The sequence below is a fragment of the Acartia tonsa genome, chromosome 1 (assembly GCF_053477335.1).
Source record: "Acartia tonsa isolate MP-2025a chromosome 1, ASM5347733v1, whole genome shotgun sequence".
Taxonomy (NCBI): domain Eukaryota; kingdom Metazoa; phylum Arthropoda; class Copepoda; order Calanoida; family Acartiidae; genus Acartia; species Acartia tonsa.
The window spans coordinates 30035690-30059919 of record NC_137260.1 but is presented as its reverse complement, the minus strand read 5'-3'; the positions used below and the strand labels follow the sequence as shown (position 1 = coordinate 30059919).

The window sequence follows — 24230 nt, the reverse complement described above, 5'->3', positions numbered from 1 at the left end:
TTTCTAAGGGTTATTACCATTATCAATGATCTAAAGGGATAAGACAAAGGTCAATATAATTGATGTACATTCCCAATTATAAAACACAAAATTACTGCTTGTGTAGATAAAAATTAGAAGTCAAAACATTTTAACACACAACTGTAAATCTTTGGCGACTAGTGTTATAAACAGCCAAATGTCCCAAAGGTTAAGTTAATATCCAAATAACGTGGTGTTCTTATAATTAATAGAAATTGGAATTAGCAAGTAGTGTTATGTGTCTGTCTATTGGTAATGCTTTGTTTTTAAATTATGTAATTACTTGGTCTTCATTTTAAAATCTGCAGTTTTATTCAGGAAGGGAGGGGACATTGGACTGTTTATTACACTAGTCTCCAAAGTTTTAAAAAAAAATTTTTATATTTTTTGGCCTAAAAACTTTAGGAAGTTTTATTGATTTTTTATTGCTTGGTTCATAAAGTAGAGTGTTGAAATATTTTAATCACTAATTGTCATCTACAGAAATCGATTTCGTAATATAATTTGATGTATCAATATTATGTAGGTATATACAATATACAATGATACATATATTAATCGGTCATTGTTTTGTCCCTTAGATCCCTGTTTGTTAATTAACCCTTAACAGTTGGGCCCCTTGTCGCACATTTATCAGTCGGGGGGAGGGGGTTCTTTTTGCAGGTCCCCTGATTGATAATGAATTTCCGACTATAAGTGATTCAAAGTCAATTTTCGCTTACTTCGCTCTTTTATTCAACAACCTTTGTTTTTAGGTCCTTTTTTTACTTAAAAATTTCAAATAGCTGTTATTTTCTTTTTTTGAAGCTACAAATACAATTTTTTCAGAAAATTTTTATCTTTATGTAAATTTTATATTTTAAATCTCAAAACATAAATTTTGGCGGCCGCAGCTGTACTTGGCAGCTGCCAAACGCCGCAGTCGGCGGGTGGCGGGAAAACAGCGGCGGATCTTTATGAAATTTTAATACGTTATGTAGACATACAAGAAAAGCTTAAATTTAAAATTTGAAGTATCTAAGTCAAAAATTGCGGTCACAGGAGACTTTTAAAGATTTCTAGAGACCTGGAGGATCAGGACCTTCAAGATCATACCTGGAACCTAAAATTGACTTTAATACCTATATTTTACATAAGGGTTTACTACTAGATGATATTTTAGTAAGATAAAAGGCTTTGTTTAAGTCAGAAAAAATGTTTTGCTTTTTATCTGGATGAACCTGTCAGGTTTGCTGGCATGCAGTGCCCGCCAGGCTGGAGATATTCAAAAAATTCCAACTCTCAGTTATGTGGCATAGCCATAGTTAAGAAGTCACTCATTTATAGCCCTCTATCTTTCACACACAGAAAATATGATAGAAAAAACGGAGGGGAGGAGGGGGGGGGGGAAATGACCCCCTCCCCCTAACCGTTAAGGTTTAATATACACAAACAGTAAACAAGAATCATAATTTCATTATAAATATAGATATTAGTTTATAAAAATTGATGTCAATCATGCCTACATTTATAATGGATTTATCATCACTGAACAAACTTGTAGCTAACTACAATAAGGATTTCCCATCCACCCCTTTACAAATCCCCTCCCCTTCTACCAAAATGAATTCCCAGGCCCCAACAACCCCTAGTTTGACACTTTGAACACTAAAAGCGGACTACAATTGACATAGATACACTTTAAAGGGCCCAAAAAGCTAGTGATAGAGTAGCTGCGCTACTGAAAATTTTTTGTATTGCTCTGATAAGTTGAGAAATGCATTCCCTGACCTCAAACATTCTAATTTGACATTTTGAACACGAAATTCGGGCTCTAAATAATTAAATCTCCTTTTTGGCTGATATGCCCCAATGTGCAATGGGAAAAATTATTTTGATACAGATATCCCATAAAAGTTTGAAAATTGCATCAAAATAAACAAAGATATGGGGAAATATGTAAAACATATAAAAATAGCCAAAAACCTGATAAAAGGATAAAAGTCTGGCCATCATGGTTGTTTTATTAAAACGACAAAAAATTTAATTTTTAAATCCTTAACTTAAAAAATTTGGAAAATCGGACCATATACACTGAAGATATGGAATAAAATATATAAAAATAGCCTAAAACCTGCTAAAAAGGCAGTCTGGCCGTCATGGTTATTTTGTTTAAAAGACGGGAAATTTAATTTTGATATATATAACTGAAAAATTTTGAAAATCGGACTATAAACACTGAAGATATGGAGAAAAATGTTAAATATATAAAAAACAGCCTAAAACCTGCTAAAAAGGCAGTCTGGCCGTCATGGTTGTTTTCTTTAAAAGACGGAAAATTTAATTTTGATATCTATAACTGAAAAAAATTTGAAAATCGGACCATAAACACTGAAGATATGGAGAAAAATGTGAAAAATATAAAAATAGCCTAAAACCTGCTGAAAAGGCAGTCTAGCCTTCATGGTTGTTCCTTTAAACGACGGGAAATTTAATTTTGATATCTGTAACTGAAAAAATTTTGAAAATCGGACCATAAACACTAAAGATATGGAGAAAATTGTGAAAAATATAAAAATAGCCTAAAACCTGCTAAAAATCGGTCCGAACGCCAATGATGTTTTATAGTCAAATGTACTCCTTAATGATGGGAATGTTGTCAAAAAATTTCAGCATTCTATCTTTTATAGGAGCTGAGTAAATCCCATTTCCCCCTACGGAAAATTAGCGTTACGGACTGACGGACTGACTGACTGACGGACGGACAAAGTGAATTATAGAGTAGCTTCGCTACTAATAAAATTGTATAATGCCGACAAATTATGTTTGATGATTATCATGAACATTAAAATAATTTCCAGTAATAAATGTTGCCTACAAACCTTCCACCAATAGTCAGCTATGGATGTTGGAAAGTTGACAAAGTTTTACCATCTATTTAAAATAAAAGCATAGAATATCACGTTTCCTAAGAAACGATTCATTTACTAAGTATATTTGCGATTACTTTTATTTAATGAAATCTTCCAATTTTTAACATGTACAAAACGGCCTGCTTAATTGCTTCAAGATCCATGTCAGATCTATATAGGAAATAAATGTCTATAAACGAGCTCAAGTTTTCCAAGGAATATATGATTAAAACTCATAGTGCTCCAATAATCCATAATAAACTCTCATTGCCCAGAACGATAAGACCCATTATTTTACTTTATTAAAAATAAATTCATTTTTTTCATTTCATGTTGCTATTTACCTTATATTGATGTATTTAATTTCTAATCATAAAAAAGAAAATTTAAATTTATAATATGATAAATTTAAGAAAACTATGTTTTAAAAGAATTCGATTGTGGCGACATTTTGTGTGTTCAAATATTAAACTAAAATTGTAATCATCATCATTAACCCTTTGGTGATGGTAATGTAAAGAAAAAAATATAATTTAAAAAATCTTTTAAAAATCATTTAAATTATTAAATATTTACTTTCTTTTAGATAGTAATGCCGGGTGAGGAAAATAGATTTATTGAGAAATAGATATGCATATAGAAAACTAGCCAATAGGGAGATAATTATATCGAGCCAACTCTAGTACGAATATATAGACAGACATTTGAAATAACAGAATAGCTTTGCTAGTAAAGAGAGAAAGGAGGATATCCAAAAAGATGAAATATTGAACGAAAATGGAAGAAAAAAAATTATTAAAAGAAAAACGTTGCAAACATTCATAAAGTGGATCAGCTTTATAAATTAGACAGTTAAAATTTTCTATGCTTTCTAAATTGTATCCGCGACCGAAGCCTAACACGTTAGTTAAGCTCATGCAATCCAAAAGTTAGTTTTCTGTTTATACATAAATTTAGAATATTTTGCTACATATTGATATGTCTTCTCTTTTTTGGGGTAAAATTCTTACATACAGAGTATTTTTCTTCATACTATCATTAAAACATAATGATAGTAAAAAATTGGCTCTTTTGATATCATCTACAAAAATTCATTATAGGTTAAAGAAGAAGGACAGGCTTTTCCTCAACAGTTTAGCGGATAAAAAGAATACACAACCAGCGGTCAATGGATCCTATAAATAGACACATTTGCCGCATAATCATGACAAGAAAAGCAAAGATTATTTATTTAAAATTTTGAACAACTTTGCTTTTATAAAGTTTTTCATAAAACCACTCCTGAAGGGAGTTAATTAATTGCCATTTTTATCAGTTGCTTTGCTAAGGTCACGGAAATTCAGCGGTCAATGGATCCTATAAATAGACACATTTGCCGCATAATCATGACAAGAAAAGCAAAGATCATTTATTTAAAATTTTGAACAACTTTGCTTTTATAGTTTTTCATAAAACCACTCCTGAAGGGAGTTAATTAATTGCCATTTTTATCAGTTGCTTTGCTAAGGTCACGGAAATTCAGCCTTAAATAAATCATATATAGAGAGGTTTTATGAAAGACTTTATAAAAGCAAAATGGTTCAAAATTTTAAATAATCTTTGCTTTTCTTGTCATGATTATGCGGCAACTCCTAGAAGGTGAAAATTGAATTTGAAATTTTCAAATCTAATTTTCTCAAAAAGATCCCGCTGAAAGGCCTTTCCTGGGAGCACCATGAAGCCATAGTTCTGATTCAATAAATATTTTATTCTTATTTACAAATAGCTATACAATTGTATGTCTGGTCATTGGTAAAAGGTTGGTAAATAAAGGGTAAGAAAGCGAAATATGACTTTGACTGACTTATAGTCGGAAATTCATTATATAACTGGGGAAATGCACAAAAATATTTAGCCCTCTAGCACTAATATGAACTGAGATAATAAGTTGAGAGAACTTAAATGTCGAATTTGCATATTTTTTATTAATAAATACATTTTTAAGTGGTCGCATTCTAAATATCAATTTTTTAAAATTCTTTTTCGGTCAGAAATTTTATTTAAATTATTTTTATGTTGCACATCCCCTCTTTGTCTAATTCCGATATAAACCCGCCCTAATGTTTATGGACATACTTCCATTTTTAGGACTGGATTATAGAGTTGCTTCGCTTATAATATTGTACTTTGTTAGCTCAGGAATCAATATACCAAAAATCAGATCAATCGAATAATTTGATCACATGTTTAAAATGGACTTTCTGGTAATGATTATAGAGTTTCTGCGCTTTCTAAATCGTACCTAACTACTACAGGAATCACTATGCAGAGTTTGAAATCAATAGGACAATTCTAACATGCCTTACTTAATGGAAAAAAGCTATCAGTATCGGACGGACGGACAGACCCTAATTGGTCTGTTTTCTAAGGGGTAAGGCATAAAATCATCCAAAGAATTAAAACTAAAAATCAATTGGCCTGAACCCATTCTAGGACCTATGTGAATCTTTCATAGAGTGTAGAATCCAATCTGCTATCGAAATCTTAAGCTACAGACAAAATAAATACATACAGTACATACAGATGATCACTATAACATTATTGTCAATTTGAATCAATTTAGAGAAAATTAAATAGCATTTACTGTAATAACTTTTAAGTAATAAAATGGTAAATGAAGTGTATTTAAGTAGCTTACACCAACAATGATATTAATTCGGAGAAAAAATCACGAAACTTATACGTATTTTTACGCTGTCGTTGGGGGGCAACACATTGTCAAATTGACGACCTCTCCGTTTGCCCCCCAAATGTTATTTTAGATTTATTTTGCTTGTTGGTTATACCTGGTATTAAGTAAATTTTTAAATTTTTTAAAGAAACCTTTTAGGTTATATATTAACCTACTTACTTATTCATTATATCAATTGTTTTATCCAAATAAAATTCAAAATGGTTAAAAACAGAAAAATTATACTTTTTTGTAATAAACGGCTAAGTATTTCAACAATTGGAATTAAAATATGTATATAAAGTACTTTTTATATGACTTTTATATTGCTAATAATGAATAAAATAAACCCTGTAATAAATCCTAAATATGCTGTGTTGAATTGTCTAAAGAAATATAATATTACTAGCGGCTACGTCCCTAGAAGCCTCTAGGGGCACTTAAATTTAAATTTTGAGTTTCAAGAGAAAAAAAAAATTTGGGGGGGGACCCTCCCCAAAAAATAGTTTAAAATCTTCCCAGGACCTATAAGAAGCTTCACTGTAAAGGAGAACAATATCGGTTCAGTGGTTAGCGAGATCCTTCGGGACAGACAAAAAACGCTTACTACTTTATATTATAGGATATTGTTTTAAAGATTCAACAAATATGACAAAATTATATTAACAAGCCATAAACCATGAGATGATTTTAGATTAAAGGCTATTTTAGAAAAATCACACATTATTTTTTTATTGAAATATTGTAAAGAATTAATTTTCAATGAGATTTGATAGATGAAATCAAAGACCTAATTTTAATCTATACTAGAGTACAATATCTATTAAGCAAAACACCCGAAAAGGTGACAATTTTACCCAAAACAAAAAGGCACATCAATATGTAGAAAATATTCTTAATGTTTATAAAAATCTAAATTTTAAAATCGTAATAAAAATCAATGTAGGATATTCTCATTTTTAGCTCTGCAGTATGATTCTACAGGTGTCAGAGTGTATTTTTTATATACCTTTAAAAAAGAGGTTAAAAACAGTTTAATAAAAATACCAAAAATAAAAGACTAAAATGTTATCGAATGAATGTTTTATTCGTCAGTAGATTACAATTCGTTTTCCCCACAAACTTAAATGCAGGTGGTCAAGTTGATCTCTAGAGCAGCTCTGTTGTTAAACGTCTTAATGTTAAGTCTTAAAGTCTTATAATGTAAAGTTTTGTACATGCCTGCAATATCAAGACTATTAAGCCTCTTTCTGAAGGAATCTTGCAAATGCCTTGAGAATGTTGGTGAATTTCCTGTCATTTCTTCAGTAATATCACTGGGACGGAGTCCTTTCTCATTCTCTGCTCTAATTGTTGAGGTTGAATCAGAGGCATGTCTTTCATTTGTAAGAGTGTCTGCAACTCTCTTACCAGCTGTTTCAGTCATGATAATTGATCTAAAAAAACGAGATTAGTAAAAAATGAGTACTGTCCTTTCGTGTACAGACATACATTACAACCCTTAGAGAACGTATAGAATTTGTTTTTAGTACTTAGACAAGAAAAAACAGGTAAGCTTTTGACAGCTGTCAAACTGTCAAACGGCTAAACGTACAGATCATCCGCGCATACCACTTTAAGCGGCTTAAGAAGTTCTACAAATAATCTGGAATAGCCTAGATCTAATGATGCACAGGGAAAGCTTAACTGAACAAAAAACGCGTAAAATATGTCTTTTTCGCGCATTTCTCTGCACTGCGAGATAATTATGCATTATTGATTTATGGCTATTCCAGATTATTTGGAGGCCTTCTTATGCCGCTTATAACAGTGTGCGGGCATGATCTGTAAGTTCAGCCGTTTGGCAGCTAGCAGCCTTTAAAATTCATAGATTTTTGGAAATATTCGTTACCAGCAATATTTTACCGTGAACTGCAGTAGATCCAAAAGTTGATATCAGGATCCAGTTGTTAGTTTCCTTATTCGGCCAACAGGATTTTACGTTGAGAAACAGAAGTCGAACCGAATTTTTTTTGGAGATATTTTGACCATTAAAAGGAGAATTTGTAAATGTTATTGTTTATATTGTAACAAGAATGACAAAATCCATAAGTAACGAAGCTCAAAAATTTTGGATGCTATAAGGGAAATAATTAGGGAGGGGGGGGGGGGGGGGGGTTTAATGCAACCATCTCGTAATCAATGTATAAATGGCACTTAGAATTCGAATTTCGATCTGAAATTTTGCATGAGTAATCCTTGGTAGGTCTATTTTCCCTAAATCGAACAAAAAGTTGGAAAAATAACGGCTAACAGCTGGCGGCTCAGCAGTTTAGCCATTTTTTTGCGCTATTTTCAATGCAAATCATCACGAAACCTATCCCCACATAATACTATTTTCTGCTCCAAAATGTTTTCAAACGGTTCTAGCCGGTAGTTGCTGTTACTAGAAATCTAAAAATGTTGTTTTTGTATCATTTCACATGATTTAAAGCAAAAATATGTTTCAAAAAGTTGATTCCTACATAATTTATGACAGATTTGCCCTAAAAATAGCCAAAAAAAAACGGCTAAACGGCTGAGCCGTTAGCCGTTACTTTTTCAACTTTTTTGTTCGATTTAGGGAAAATAGATTACTCATGCAGAATTTTAAATCGAAATTCGAATTCTAAGTGCCATTTATACATTGATTACGGGATAGTTGCATTAACCCCCCCCCCCTTATAAAGCAGTGTCATGAAAAAAAATGAGAAAATAAATCACGAAACCTTTAATATCTTGAAAACTTGAAAATCTAGGAATCGATCTAGCACCGCAATTAAAAGACAAATCTTAATGAAATTAAGTAAAGATGTGTAGAATGTAAAATTATTTAATTCCTTAAAATTTCAGCCGTTTATCTTAGATAAGAGTCGAGTAAATCACAAAAACTTGAAAATCTAGGAATCGATCTAGACCCCAACCAATAAGTAGCGAAGCTCAATAATTATGGATGATATGACGGGATATAATATTTAACTATGAATAAATAAACATTAAACTTAATAAAATAAATCATGAAACCTTTATTATCACGAAAACTTAAAAATCTAGGAATCTATCTAGCAGCACAATTAATAGACAAATCTTAAGGAAACGTTGTGTAGAATATCAATCTCTGAAAATTTAAGCCTTTTATGTTAAAAAGGATTTGAGAAAATCATGAAAACTTAAAAATCTAGGAATCTATCTGGATTTTTTTGGTGAATGGTTTCGATTTTCGGGTACCTGGGGGTGGAACATACAGACATAGGATTCGACTCAAGTAGAACAAGAAGAAATTATAATGTAATTAAAATTATTTTGGCACGCTTAAAAAATCATTGAATAATTACATATTTTCCAGCTTAATTACACATTTTTCTTCTTCTCGACATTGTATATATTGAATGACTAAAAAAACATACAACCTTGTTCTTCTTATTGAGCCAACGTGAGTAGTAACTTGTTTTCTTGATACACCCTTTGTCACGGATCCAAGAATTCCTCCTAAAATTGAGTCTGTTAATTAAAAAGATTATACGAATTTAAATTTAGGAGAAGTTTTGAATGTACCTATAAAATAGTATCATATATTTTGGCTACTTTCGAAACTAAATTTTAACAAGATTAGTTTTCACAAAAACTGATGCCTTTTTTAAATCAAAAAAGATTACTCTCCATTCGTGTAAAAACATACAAACCTTTAAACCGCTCGACGTTTCCTAGGTCGATTAGGCTTGATTCCAAAAATGTAAAAGGCATTTTTCTAGCTCTCCTATAGCAATAATTAGAGTACTGATATCTATTATATACCCCCTATTATATATTATATACTTATAAAAACACGACAATTACCACGAGTTACCAAATTTGTGACACACAAACACAATTACTTAAGTAAATCACTGTTTTGAAGGACCACAAATGAAGAAAGAATGAAATAAGTAAACGAATACTTTTAAAAGTCATAAAATTAGACAAAGATATCATAAAACGCAGGCACAAAGGAATTGGACAATTGATCCAATATTAACTTTTTTGATATCCATATATAGAAAAATAAATATAATAATAATTTAAGAGATTTGATAAAAAGAACAATTATAATAAGACTGTGGAAAATACACCAATTTAACAGCTGAAATAAAATAGATAAGTATTATTAAAATGAAGATTATCCATAAGATTGAGTATAATACCTGTAACACTTCCTCCACCAAGCTGAGTCTCCAGATATTTAACAACTGCAGGATCCAAATGTTCAGGATCACCCCCTTCAATATTACCAAGGAATGCTAGCTCACTGTAACAGCTTGTGCTGGAGAAGTCATCATATGTTCCTGCAATAAATAACAACTAATAAAAAGAAGGGAAAACCGATTACAGTTTAAGTACATATTACACATTTTAACCAAACTAAGATAAAGGAATAGTTGCACGAAGTGCATTAAAAAAAATATAGTGAACTGTAGGTTTTTTCTTTTTTAAAATAACGTAGTAATGCATAATATAAAGTTATTGATTAAAATTAGATTTGACCGGGGATTTTCCTCAAAAAATTACTTTTTCATTTTTATTTTCAACGTATCTACATCTTATAAATGGCGAAAACTTTTTTGTCAACTATACAACTTTATATCCTATTTACTATTAATAGAACTTTAAACTTTTTATACAACAAAATAATTAGGATATGTATAATTTTGTAATATTGATGTAAAACTTACATAGGTGTATATATATTAGCCTGTCCCGGATTTGAAATTTATTTTTTAAATTTTTGCCCCCAGCCAAAATATGGTTGATTTATGCAAAAAAAAGGACCCATGCAAAATAGGGTGGGTTCATATCAGAATTAGACAAAGCGGGGATATGCAACAGATAAAATTAACCTTAAAAACATTTCTGACCGAAAAAGAATTTTAAAAAATTGAGTTTTAGAACACGACCACTAAAAAATATAATTCATTACTTATTAGTATGCAAAGACGACATTCAAAAAATTTTTGAATAAGAACTATGGCTTCATGGTGCTCCCTGGAAAGGCCTTGAGGAGCTGAATCAGGAACTTTTGTCCGTTTCAAAATATCTTGTTCCTAGCCTTAGAAATCACTAAAAAACCAAAAATTTTTAAGGTTTATTGAGAATTGTCCAATTTGTAGAGGTTTTTTAGATTTTCTCAGGCTAGGAACGAGATTTTTTTAAACGGACAAAAGTTCCTGACTCAGCTCCTCAAGGCATTTCCAGGGAGCACCATGAAGCCATAGTTCTGATTCAATAAATTTTTGACTCCCATTTACAAATAGCTATACAATTGAATGTCTGGTCGTCAGCGGTTTTAAGACTTAGGATAAATTTTAAATCATCCAGAGGTGTATTATATCTATATAAATTGAGTGCAGATCCCCGCTTTGGCCTCAGAAAAAAAATGTCCAAAATCGACCCACCCTAATGCAAAATATATCTTCTGTAATGCAAAAATTGCGACAGTACAAGCACTGCAAAGTTTTTAAAATGTGCAAAAAAAAACAGTTTTTAGTGCTTTTTTAAGGCTTTAGTACCATACCAATCTTAAAGTTTTTTACAAACTTTCAATTCTAGTGTGTCGATATAAACCTGAAATTAACCAAAAAAATGGGGGCAGCCCCGATTATAATATATGAAGGTAATCTTCTAAAGTCAAAATTGTCAAAATTGCATACGAGTTTCAACTCTACATTAGCCTGTCCCGGATTTGAACATTTAAAATCCCCAACCAAAATATGGTTGATTTATGCAAAAACAATGACCAATGCAAAATATTTTTTTCTGAAATGCACAAAATTGCGACGGTAAAAGCACTTTGAATTTTTGATGCCACCCCCACTTTATGGAGGTCTAAAATTCATTGCATCAAAACTATGGCTTCATGGTGCTCTCAGGAAAGGCCTTGAGGAGTAGAATAGGGAACTTTTGTCCGTTTCAAAATATCTCGTTCCTAGCCTGACAAAATCACAAAAAACATCAAAAAACTTCTACAAATTGGACAATTCTCAATAAACTCTTAACAATGGTGGTTTTTTCGTCATTTCTAAAGCTAGGAACGAAATATTTTGAAACGGACAAAAGTTCCTGATTTCACACCTCAAGGCCTTTCCTAGGAGCACCATGAAGCCATAGTTCTGATGCAAGGAATTTGTATCGTCGCAATTTTTGCATTACTGAAGAAATATTTTGCATTGGTCATTTTTTTTGCATAAACCAACCATATTTTGGCTGGGGGCAAAAATTTTAACAAAATTTTTCAAATCCGGGATTGGCTAATATATATATATAGGTATATAAATATGTTTATTTTGTATAGTTAGTTAGTTAGATAATGCGTAAATCTTAAGGAAACCGGACGGTTTTCTTTATTTTTTACTAGCGGTTATAGGGGCACCCGAGGAGGGTAGAGTCAAATTTGATAACCCAATTTAATATTTTAGATTTGAAAAGAAAAAGTTAAAAAAAATTGGGTGGGGGGGGTGTTCCCCCCATATTTTTATTTTTAGTTAAAAATATTTTTTGGGGGGGATTTTTTTCTAGGGGCGATTTCTCTTGGGAGGGTGGTGGTACCCTCCCCAAAAATAGTTATAAACCTTCCCGGGACCTATGAGAAGCTACCCTATTTAGGAGAATCCGATCGGTTTAGCGGTTAGCGAGATCCTTCGGCACAAACACACAAACAGATCGAAATTCGAATTCAAAGTGGCATTTATACATTGATTACGAGATGATGTGGAAGAATTACAATTCTTGACTTTTTGGAAAAGATAAAAGTAAAATCTATGTGCCATTTTTTAAAAGGCCTAAACATATGGTATTTTAAAACTTACCAAGGGATACTCTGGTACCATTGATATATCCACTGGCTAATTTCTTCAGAGTTGTAACCATAGCAGTAGGTATTTTTCCTTCTTCTGTCAAAAATACAATAAAGAGAGTAAAATCCTTTTATTATAATTAAGGAAGACAACATTCCAAAGTAATGAATCACATAAAAATCATGGATAGACAAACGGATAAAGTGAGTTATGGACCAGATGTTTAGTCGTAAATAAAAACAAGAAAAAAAGAAATAGAAATAATTTATGATTATTAAATAGTATGAAATCACCAAACCTTTCCTATAATAAATGCATTTTTCTTTTCTGAGAAAAATTAAATTTGAAAATATTTTTAATTATTTTGTTTAAAAATGGCAAAAATCGTAGCTCGATTTTATCCTAATCAAAGAGCAAAAATTTAACGTCCAATAGTACCTTGTGTACATACTATCTTACTTATTATTCCATGGCAAAAAGAACTATTTTTGTACATTTTTATAAAAAACGATATTCTATGTACATACTAAAAGAAACATAAGGAAATTAGAGGTAAATTTTAGTAAAATAATGCAATAAATATATAAAAATCATTCCTGTACACTAATGTTTACAAACAAAAACTGGTTTTGAGTATGTACAACGCCTATATAAGCCAAGGAATAAAACAATAGAATTGTATTCTGAACCAGTAGTCAAAGAGAGCTACTAAAGATTAAGTCCTTTCGAGTCCAAGAAGGCCAGCTACCAAGAACAAACCTATCCAGAGTGATAAGTCCCATTCTAAATTGATTTTTTATTTATCTTACTCAAAGGGGGGGGGCGAAAGTGACACTTTTTGAAACCAAAACTAAAAGTCAAAGGAACTCAACTAAAAAAAGTGTTACAGGTCTGACATTTTGCATGGCAGTTGCTTTATAGGGGTACAATATGGAACTGTGAAAAAACGGCGGCGCAACCGCCGAAAACCGCCGAGAAAAGGCAACAAAAATTACAGCGGGAAACGGCGGTTTTCGGCGGTTGCGCCGCCGTTTCTTCACAGTTCCATATTGTACCCCTATAAAGCAACTGCCATGCAAAATCTCAGACCTGTAACCCTTTTTTTAGTTCAGTTCCTTTGTTGACTCTTAGTTTTGGTTTCAAAAAGTGTCACTTTCGCCCCCCCCCCTTTATAGAGTAATAAAATTGGATTACACTCAAGTAAACTTGTTGACCCAAACTTTAGTAATTGGATATTATACTTATTTTTTATCAAAAAAACCAAGTGATAAAAGATTTCATAAAAAAGAAAAGTTTAATATTGTATAATTTTCATAATATATTGATTTATCATAGCTTCAATCAGTAGGATCTGTTGTCCCATTAGTAGTTACAATAAATTAATTGGCACATTTTGCTTTTACACTAATCTTCATAACATAAGCTTGATTATTGCTGTAAATCCCAACAAATTGATTGGATTATTATTGCTGTAAACCCCAGCAAATTATTGGATTTATTACTGCTGTTAATCCCAGCATTTGATTGATTGATTTATCACTAATTATTCTAAATCTTATAATTCCTTTACCCGAGATAAGAATAATTAAATCTAGCCTTATATACATATAATTTAATATTTATTGTATGTTTTTAGGTTGGATATGTCAAATAAACTCTTTGGCATATTCAATCTATGCTAATAATTCTAGCTGTTTAGGTTCATTTAACTGATATATTTAATTCTAAGCCTAGCCTAACCTGGAATGAAAGACCTGTCTGCTCATGCTTGGAAGACTCAATGTCCGGTAATGATTCATACATTTCATCTCTCTGCCTAACTACTTGATTTATTCAAATCTTTTAAGATTTAAAATCATTTGATGCTAATGGAAAATAATTTCTATTCTAGTATTCAATTCTTAATTGTTACTTTTATTCTGTGAAAGACTTTTTATCTGAAGCAGTAATTGTAATAATTTAGAATATTTGTTATTTATTGTTGTCAAACTGAAAGTCATTTGCCGAAAGAATGATTTCAATGAATACAATAAAATCTAGTAAAGAGAGGGGTAGGGTTCTGGTATAATCCGCAAAGGTTATGTGTTATAAGTTAAAAACAGTAGTAAAACGATAAAAAGAGAGGGGTAGGTTTCTGGTACAATCCGTAAAGGTTATGTGTTATAAGTAAAAAACAGTAGTATAACGATAAAAATTTATGTTAACTTAAAAAAAATTTCTGTAGTTCTTTTCAATAAGAAATAAACATATTTAGTGAATATTATCGTTCTACTACTATTTTTAAGCCTTAAAACACACACTTTTACGGATTCTACCAGAAACATATCCCTCTCTTTATGTTAACTTTAATTTTTTTTTTTGTCTATAGTTCTTTTCAATAAGAAATGCACATATTTAGTGAATATTATCGTTCTACTACTAATTTCAAGCCTTAAAACACACACCTTTACGGATTCTACCAGAAACTTACCCCTCTCTTTGTTAATTTTATCATTTTGAATCATTTATCTGAGTTTCTTAAAAATTTGAACATTTTATTGAATTTTTCTAATTTTTCAGTAAAACTTCTGGGATCATGGTAAGAAAACAAAGTCATTCCTAATTAGGACAGAAGTCACTGGAAATTGATCTAAGGAAGGCTACTTATGTCCTTCATCTAACAAAATCTATCTTAAGGGAGGTGACTTATGTCCTTTGTCTGACAAATTCTTACATTAGAAAGGCTGCTGTTGTCCTTCATCTTGCAAAACATAGCAAATTCTTGCAAAACATAGCAAATTCTTGCAAAACATAGCAAATTCTTGCAAAACATAGCAAATTCTTGCAAAACATAGCAAATTCTCGCAAAACATAGCAAATTCTTGGAAAACTTAGCTTTTCTGTCCTTCACATAGCTAATTCTTGCAAAACATAGCAAATTCTTACAAAACATAGCAAATTCTTGCAAAACATAGCAAATTCTTGGAAAACTTAGCTTTTCTGTCCTTCACATTGCAAATTCTTGCAAAACATAGCAAATTCTTACAAAACATAGCAAATTCTTGCAAAACATAGCAAATTCTTGCAAAACATAGCAAATTCTTGCAAAACATAGCAAATTCTTGCAAAACATAGCAAATTCTTGCAAAACATAGCAAATTCTTGCAAAACATAGCAAATTCTCACAAAACATAGCAAATTCTTGCAAAACATAGCAAATTCTTACAAAACATAGCAAATTCTTGCAAAACATAGCAAATTCTTGGAAAACTTAGCTTTTCTTCTCTTCACATAGCTAATTCTTGCAAAACATAGCAAATTCTTGCAAAACATAGCAAATTCTTGCAAAACATAGCAAATTCTTGCAAAACATTGCAAATTCTTACAAAACATAGCAAATTCTTGCAAAACATAGCAAATTCTTGCATAACATAGCAAATTCTTACAAAAAATAGCAAATTCTTGCAAAACATAGCAAATTCTTACAAAACATAGCAAATTCTTACAAAACGTAGCAAATTCTTGCAATAGGGGTCCCAAACTCAAAAATGAATTTTCAGCACGATCCGATTACTGGTTCTTGAGATACGGTGACCTGGTGTCCTTGGTACCGACTGTAAGATTTGGGAAATGGTTCGAATCCTTAGTAAATTTGACTAAGTCCAAAAATATTTTTACACTTAGTCAAAATTTTGAAGAAAAAATACCCAGGTGACACCAAGCGTGCCTATTGAGAGGACATCAGGTCGAAAATATTCTAAGTGTCAAAAAATTCTTGGCCAAATTTACTAAGGATTCGAACCATTTCCCAAATCTTACCGTCGATACCAAGGACACCAGGTCACCATATCTTAAAAACTGGTGGTCGGATCGTGCTGAAAATTCGTTTTTTAGTTTGGGACCCTCATTGTATGAATTTGCTATGTTTTGCAAGAATTTACTATGTTTTGCAAGAATTTGCTATGTTTTGCAAGAATTAGCTATGTGAAGGACAGAAAAGCTAAGTTTTCCAAGAATTTGCTATGTTTTGTAAGAATTTGCTATGTTTTGTAAGAATTTGCTATGTTTTGCAAGAATTTGCTATGTTTTGTAAGAATTAGCTATGTGAAGGACAGAAAAGCTAAGTTTTCTAAGAATTTGCCATGTTTTGAAAGAATTTGCTATGTTTTGCAAGAATTTGCTATGTTTTGCAAGAATTTGCTATGTTTTGCAAGAATTTGCTATGTTTTGCAAGAATTTGCTATGTTTTGCAAGAATTAGCAATGTGAAGGACAGAAAAGCTAAAATTTCCAAGAATTTGCTATGTTTTGCAAGAAGTTGCTATGTGAAGGACAAAAAAGATAAGTTTTCCATGAATTTGCTATGTTTTGCAAGAATTTGCTATGTTTTGCAAGAATATGCTATGTTTTGCAAGAATTTGCTATGTTTTGCAAGAATTTGCTATGTGAAGGACAGAAAAGCTAAGTTTTCCAAGAATTTGCTATGTTTTGCAAGAATTTGCTATGTTTTGCAAGAATTTGCTATGTTTTGCAAGAATTTGCTATGTTTTGCAAGAATTTGCTATGTTTTGTAAGAATTTGCTATGTTTTGCAAGAATTAGCTATGTGAAGGACAGAAAAGCTAAGTTTTCCAAGAATTTGCTATGTTTTGTAAGAATTTGCTATGATTTGCAAGAATTTGCTATGTTTTGTAAGAATTTGCTATGTTTTGCAAGAATTTACTATGTTTTGTAAGAATTTGCTATGTTTTATAAGAATTTGCTATGTTTTGCAAGAATTTGCTATGTTTTGCAAGAATTAGCTATGTGAAGGACAGAAAAGCTAAGTTTTCTAATATTTTGCTATGTGATGGACCAAAAACCAATTTTATGCAAGATTTAGCTATGTGAAGGATCAAAAAGCTAGGTTTTGTGAGGTGAAGGGAGGCTACTTAATGTCCTCAATCTTGCAAAATCTTTGTTAAAGGACGCCTGCAAGAAATAACACGCTTTAACTGCTGAAAGACTGCCACAAGAAGACCCAATACCCCAAATTTAAATCCTTCAGCTTCAATAACAAAAAAGTTCTAGGCATTTCAAAATAGCATTTTATGTACAATGGAATTTTTGAAAGATTTCCAATGCTCATAAAAGAAAAAACAATATTAAATTACGTCGCCTAGACACAAAATTATAACCTTATCTTTGTCAAAAACTTAGATTGCCTGTAACTGATTACATTTTTACAATAAAAACACCACATTTCATTGTCAAAATCTATGAAAAAAATTCGATTTAAATTGCATTTTTAAACGAAAATCATAGCGGAACCAAAGGGGTAAACTAATACAAGCTTAGCTGTGATTGGTTGTTAAGCTGATTCAGCCTTCTGATTGGCTACAGTTATGTCGGTACAACGCAAGTAAAACTTAATTTTTTATAATGATTTTGACTATAAAAATGGGTATTTTTATTGTAAAAATATAATTAGTTACTGGAAACCTAAATTTATGACAAAAATAAGCCTATAATTTTGTTTCTAGGCCACGTAGTTTAATTTCAAAGTTTTCAACATGAGCATTGCAATTCTTTCAAAATTTTCATTGTACATAAAATGTCATTTTAAAATGCCTAGAACTTTTTTGTTATAGAAGCTAAAGGCTTCAAATTTTGGGTATTTGGTCTACTTGTGGCAGTCTTTCAGCAGTTAAAGCGTGGTATTTCTTGCAGGCTTCCTTTAAGGGAGGCATGTTATGCCCTTCATCTAACAAATTCTCACTTAAGGAAGGCTACTTATGTCCTTCCTAGGAAGGTGACTTCTGTCCTAATTTAGGAATGACTTTGTTTTCTTTCCATGATCCAACTTCTGTTCTGCAACATGAGACTAAAGCACCTTACTCCTGATTATTCTTACATATTTATTAATGTGTGATTATTGTTATATTTGTAAATATGCAAATGTTAAAATACAAGCTTTAATGTAACCCCAAATGTTCTTTAATGCAAGGAAAAATTATAGAAATCAAAAAGAATAAATTGTAACAAAAATCAATGAACAACCAAGCGAACATCTCAAAACATTTTACTGACATCACAAAACAAAACTGACGGACTTAGTAAATTGTTTATAGGATACTCTATGGAAAGGGGTATATTCAATATTCATTCAAAAAATAAGAAGCCTACTTAAATAGCAGCCGATAAAATAACATTTTCCCCATAGCATTAATGGCGAATAGACAAAGTGAATTATAGAGTAGATATCAAAAAAAATATTAATAATCTCTTTGTAAAAAGCTCACCTAGCATAGCATTAGACAAAATGAGAGTAAGAGTAGGGCGTCCTAAATCTGACCAAGATGTTGATAGATAGTTGAGTCCATAGGCAAGAGTGGACATTGCTAGGCTGGGGTCTGATTTATCAAAATATATTACTATCAAAGACCTTCAGAATATGATCCTCCATAAAATATACGTCTAAAAATTTCAAAGAATAATTTAACAATCCTTATTTTAGAGAACTGTAAGTAACACAAAATGCTTTGCTTTTGTTTTATTTAAAAGTGGTGTTGTGCAAAAACCAACTATAGCACTCTATGGTGGAAAATTGCTTATTTTACACATAAACATAATAGAACAAGATTAGTTTTCATGAGAACTAATGATACCTTTTCAAATGAAAAAAAGATGAATGTCATTCTCGGATCAACTGAAGTTCATGGTAAAATATGATAAAGAATGCTTCCTGTTACCTAGCAATATTAAAAGATTCCTGGATCTAGCATAACAAGACATATTTCTGGAGCCACCAATTATTAACTTTTCTGGTTGCCGATAACTTGTGCATAATCCTGGCCAATGCCAGGTTTGAAATATTGAAATGGTGACCGCCGCTCCCGCCATTTTCTGCCACCACAATTTTTATTCTTTACATTTCTTGCAGAATATAAGAATTTAAGCTACTTTTGTTTCAAATTACTTTTACAATTATTAGTGACCGCTATCTTCATTTTTTTTTTACATTTCTCACCGAATTAGGCGATTTGAAATTATTTGAGACCATGTTTTTTTTTTGGCAGATAAATGCGGGAGCGGAGGTCACCATGGCGTTTTTTTATTTCAATATTTTTTACTGACCCACCAAAAAAAGATTTTGTTCCAATATCTTCAAAAGCACAGAAGAAGCACTGAATTTAAGATATACCTTCATAAACGAGAATTTTTTTAAAAAATTTACAAAAGATAAAAAAGTTCCTCCACAGGGTTAGTTGAGGCAAAAATTTTTTGAAAAAATAACATAGTCTCAAATGATTTCAAATTGCCTAATTAGGCGAGAAATGCAAAAATTTTTTGGCAGCGGCAGAAAACGGCGGGAGCGGCAGTCACCAATTATTTTAAAAGTAACTTTAGCCCTATAGAAGCTTAAATACAGAGTTAGCTCAATTTTGGTCAAGGAGTTCTTGAGTGAACCCCCCCCCCCCTGGCCCAGACTATTCTTATTCACATTCTCCTTTATATGTAAAGATCCCCCTTCCCCAACCTCATCCTTTGGTCAGCAATCTTTATTAAATGCTGGTAACTTAGAAAATTTGCAGGTTGCCAGCTAACAGGAACCTAGGATTATAGGAATATTCGTGCTGCTGGCCCAGGAATTTTGTAGCATTCGTTACCAGGAATATTTTACCATGAACTGCAGTTGATCCTCCTTCACTGACATGCCAAAAAGACTTAGACATACCTTTAACATCTCGGACACACTCACACTACTGTTTGAAAGTTTAAAGAGCCAAATGACAAGGAAGCAGCAGATATTTTTTGAATTAGTGAAAGAAGTAAAAATTAAATGCATTTTATTTAAAAAGGTAGGTATACAAAGTAAAGAGAATGGGGGAGTTTTGCCACTTTCGCTTATTCCACTTTATTTTTAATTTTTTGCTTAACATATCGTCACATTTTATTTTACTTCACTGTTTATTTCATCAGAATACATAATTTTAAACAATTAAATTTTGATACTATCCTATTTTGCTTATTCAGAATATGTTTGATTTAAACGGCTAGATTTTGTTAGTTAAAGTAATATATTTCCTGTGTCTGTGTAATTCATTGATCGATCAAAACTTTGAGGAGTGAAAACAAATGTCTTATCCTGAATTCTGAAATATGTTTACGTAAACGGACAAATATGGGTAAGAAATGCTCAGATTGACATTAACATACAGTCTATCTAACACAATTATTAACATGATATTAGAAATAAATAAGTTTTTCTTTCTTTTTGACATTAGTACATAACGCTATTGCACATAAATAAGATAATAATGACTTTGTTCATAGCTTTTAGAGTTAAAATGAGTGTAACACCTTTCTTTAGAACTGGGAGTACTGCTTATCGTATTTTTTTACCTAAATGTTGATAATAGCAGTAATTCAGGGTTAGCGCAAGTAGCTACTATGTTCTTAAATCTATAACAATAATGTCAAGAGTATAAATGAAACCTGTAAATTTTGCTTGTGGTTAAAATTCCCACGTCCAAAGACCTACGTCCACTCAATCCCAACTTTTTAGACCTTCCCAAGAATGTATAGAGGTGAGATAACATTCTTGATGGGTGAACTTGAATTGGTGCAATGTCAGAACATGTTGGAATTCTAAGATTGTGTTCCTAATATAAAATGAATAATAATATAAGATTAATCATTGATTATCTATTTTCATATATTTATGCTTTATTGATAATTTGTTGTACCTGCTCCAACATATTTTGGATTTTTTCGTCTTCCGCAAGAACAACAACCTGAACAACTACGTCAGGCTTCTTTAGACTTGTCAATCTTAAAAAAAAATAATAATTCTAGATCAATATCAAACAATCGATATTAATCAGACATGCAAAGGACTTAGAACCCCTTCCCTTTCCAACAAAAGGAAAATAAATTCATACCTAATTGAACAGAACACAAGTTTAAAATGAATTAACTGAATTCCCCTACTACAGGATAAGTGGGGGTCATGGCAACATCTTTTAGTAGCGAAGCACAAAAAATCATAGATAAGAATACGGTCAAGGAGATTTAAAGAGCATTTGGTAAAATCAAGAATATTGGAGAAAAAATCACGAACCCTTTTAACATATTTTTTTTTATATTTACATTAGTATAATGACTGACAAACTGACGGCCAAGGTAAATTGCATACTGGATGCTCAGAACAACTGTATATTTTAATTTTATACTTTTATTCACAAAAACTTTGAAAAAGGAACAAAAACAGCGGTCTATCTTAAATAGCAGCCAAGAAATACGTTTACTCAATTCCATTACTAACAAACGGACGAACTTTGCGAATTAGAGAATAGCTTCGTTAATGAAAACATCAATTGTTTTTTTTTATTTTTACTATACTCGAAATTTAACTGTCTTTAAAGCAATCCATAAAATAACTATTACATTATACATACATGAATATTGAACAATAATACATCTTTAAATATTCTTTATACCTATTGACATTGTAGATGAATTCCATAAAATCTATACAATATGCCCCTTTTTAGAAGAAAATCTTCTCTCACTTACTTTTTTGCAAAGCAATTTTGTAAACTGTATTAGAGTAAATCAATGCTTTTTATAACTGAATAGTCAAAGGTATTACTGCATATTAGTGTATATTTTAACATATTATTTTTATATTTACTAAGGAAGAAGTAGGTTGTGCTAAATTTTCTTAAAGATGTGAGTTTTAAGGATTCAAAAAACAGTAGTAAAACGATAATATTCACTAAATATTTGTATTACTATGGTTCTATTTTGAATGTATTCACATTTTCAATAGAACCATAGACATTAAAAATTTGTTTTTAACGATACCTAAAAATTGTGAAAAAAAAACCGAAATATTCACCTAAAGCTTTGCTAATTTCAAACTGCGCAGATCTAAAATCGAACAAAAAATTGGAAAAGTAACGGCTAACGGCTGGCGGCTCAGCCGTTTTGCCATTTTCTTTTATCTTAAGAGCAAATTAGTCACGAAATCTATCAGTTTCATCAGTTACAAATTGTACCTCTTTAAAACAATTGCCATGCCAAATCTCAATGCTGTAACTTATTATTTAGTAAAGTTCCTTTGACTTTTAGTTTGGTTTCAAATGTGTCACATTTGCACCCCCCCCCCCCCTCTTTTTATGGCAGTTCAATTATTGGAAAGAGTTTCAAAAATTACGAATAATGCCAATTATTTCAAAGATATTAATTTTTTAAAACATTATTTAATTGTCCATAGTAATTCTATATATTATATGGTAAAAATTAATTTTAAGGTAGCGTTAACTTTGAAATTTTTTGTCTTTTTCAATAAGGATGGAATACACATTTTTAGTGAATATTATCGTTCTACTACTGGTTTTAAGCCTTAAAACTCACACCTTTACGGAATTTTAGCACAACCTACCTCTCCCTTTTTCAATATTCCCCTTTTATTGGTTGCATAATGAATTTACTATTTGTGTACCTTCTATTCATTGGATCAAGCTCTCCTGGGGCTAAAAATTCCTCATACAAAAGTTTGGCTATCAAATATAAACTCTGTGCCCACATAAATGGACATCTTCCTCCTGGCACCCTCTCGGACTTTCCTGGGTTTGCATATTCAAATCCAACCTATAAGAAATGATCTAATAATGACTTTAAAAAAAACATTTCTAAATAAGGAGATGCGTCCTATAATGGATAGAAAATTTAGGATTATCATTGTTAACAAAAGCAAATGTAAATAATACAGCCATTTAGGAGAATGGATTAAATTATACTTTTTCATACATGTCCATAAACTAATGAACTGGGAAAGATAGTCTTGACTTTGAATAAGACTAAAGTCTGCTGGATTTTATTATTGTAACTTACATCTGACTCTTTGACCAAATATAGCTCTGGTACCAAACTCATTCCATTTTGCGATATGCACAAATCATCTAGCATTACTATAACGTCACTAGCTAAATCAGTCTCACCCTAAATATAAAAAATGAATATTATGGTACTCATTCATAAATATTGTTTTAGATAATTTTAAAAATATATTCTTTACATTTATGAGTTTGTCCAAATAGCAAAACAACTGCGCAAAAGTTACCTGAAAACAGTAATTGATTATCAAATAGCAGAAAAATAATGGCCATTCACATTCAATATTTTCAAACAGTCTAAGTTCCCATGGCTCGTAGTGTAATCGAGTAACATTTTCTTTCACAGTTTTATATCCATCTCTGAGAAATCTCTTCAATCCATATCTACCTCCAAGCTTTTCCTTAAAATTTATACAAAGTAGATATTAGAAAAAAAACTTAATTCAAGAAAACTATTTAAATGGAAAAGCTAACTACAATTTAAATTACAATTCTTGTAGATATATTAAAAGTAAATTTGATGTATATTTTAAAAGAGAATATGGACCTATAACTATTTTTTTTTCATGCTCTGTCGTTGATTCCCAAAACCAGAAAACACAGTTTTTGGAAGATTATAACAAATTACTAAAATATTTATTGCTAACAAGCATCTACCTTATTCAGCCTGCCGACATAAGACTCCAAACAGCAAAGGTGCTGGCTAAATGATTTGTTAACTAGCGCCTACATCGCTATTGGTTTTTAGAGGCACTTGTAGAAGTGGTGGAGAGGGGGGGGGGGATTGGGAGAGTTGTAAGTCGACCATCAACTCTTGGTTTTAAATTTAAATTTGTTCTTACAGAGTTTTTTTCTCCAGAGGCGAGTCTTCTTGAAGGGTGAAGTTACCTCATCCCTTACTGG

The 24230-nt window shown here is 31.3% G+C and overlaps 1 protein-coding gene across 1 annotated transcript in view; it reads right to left on the bottom strand.

The window, feature by feature from the left end:
• Positions 1–24230, bottom strand: part of LOC145328983 (putative phosphorylase b kinase regulatory subunit alpha) — a 106033-nt gene that overhangs the window by 55813 nt on the left and 25990 nt on the right. The window contains exons 9-19 of the mRNA XM_080172977.1: positions 23555–23728; positions 23326–23433; positions 22934–23082; positions 21174–21258; positions 20923–21089; positions 20515–20579; positions 18726–18839; positions 12480–12563; positions 9822–9962; positions 9051–9129; positions 6844–7058 (exon numbers count right to left, since the gene is read on the bottom strand). Coding sequence (XP_080029103.1) covers positions 6844–7058; positions 9051–9129; positions 9822–9962; positions 12480–12563; positions 18726–18839; positions 20515–20579; positions 20923–21089; positions 21174–21258; positions 22934–23082; positions 23326–23433; positions 23555–23728 — 1381 coding nt within the window. The remainder of the gene's footprint in view (positions 1–6843; positions 7059–9050; positions 9130–9821; positions 9963–12479; positions 12564–18725; positions 18840–20514; positions 20580–20922; positions 21090–21173; positions 21259–22933; positions 23083–23325; positions 23434–23554; positions 23729–24230) is intronic.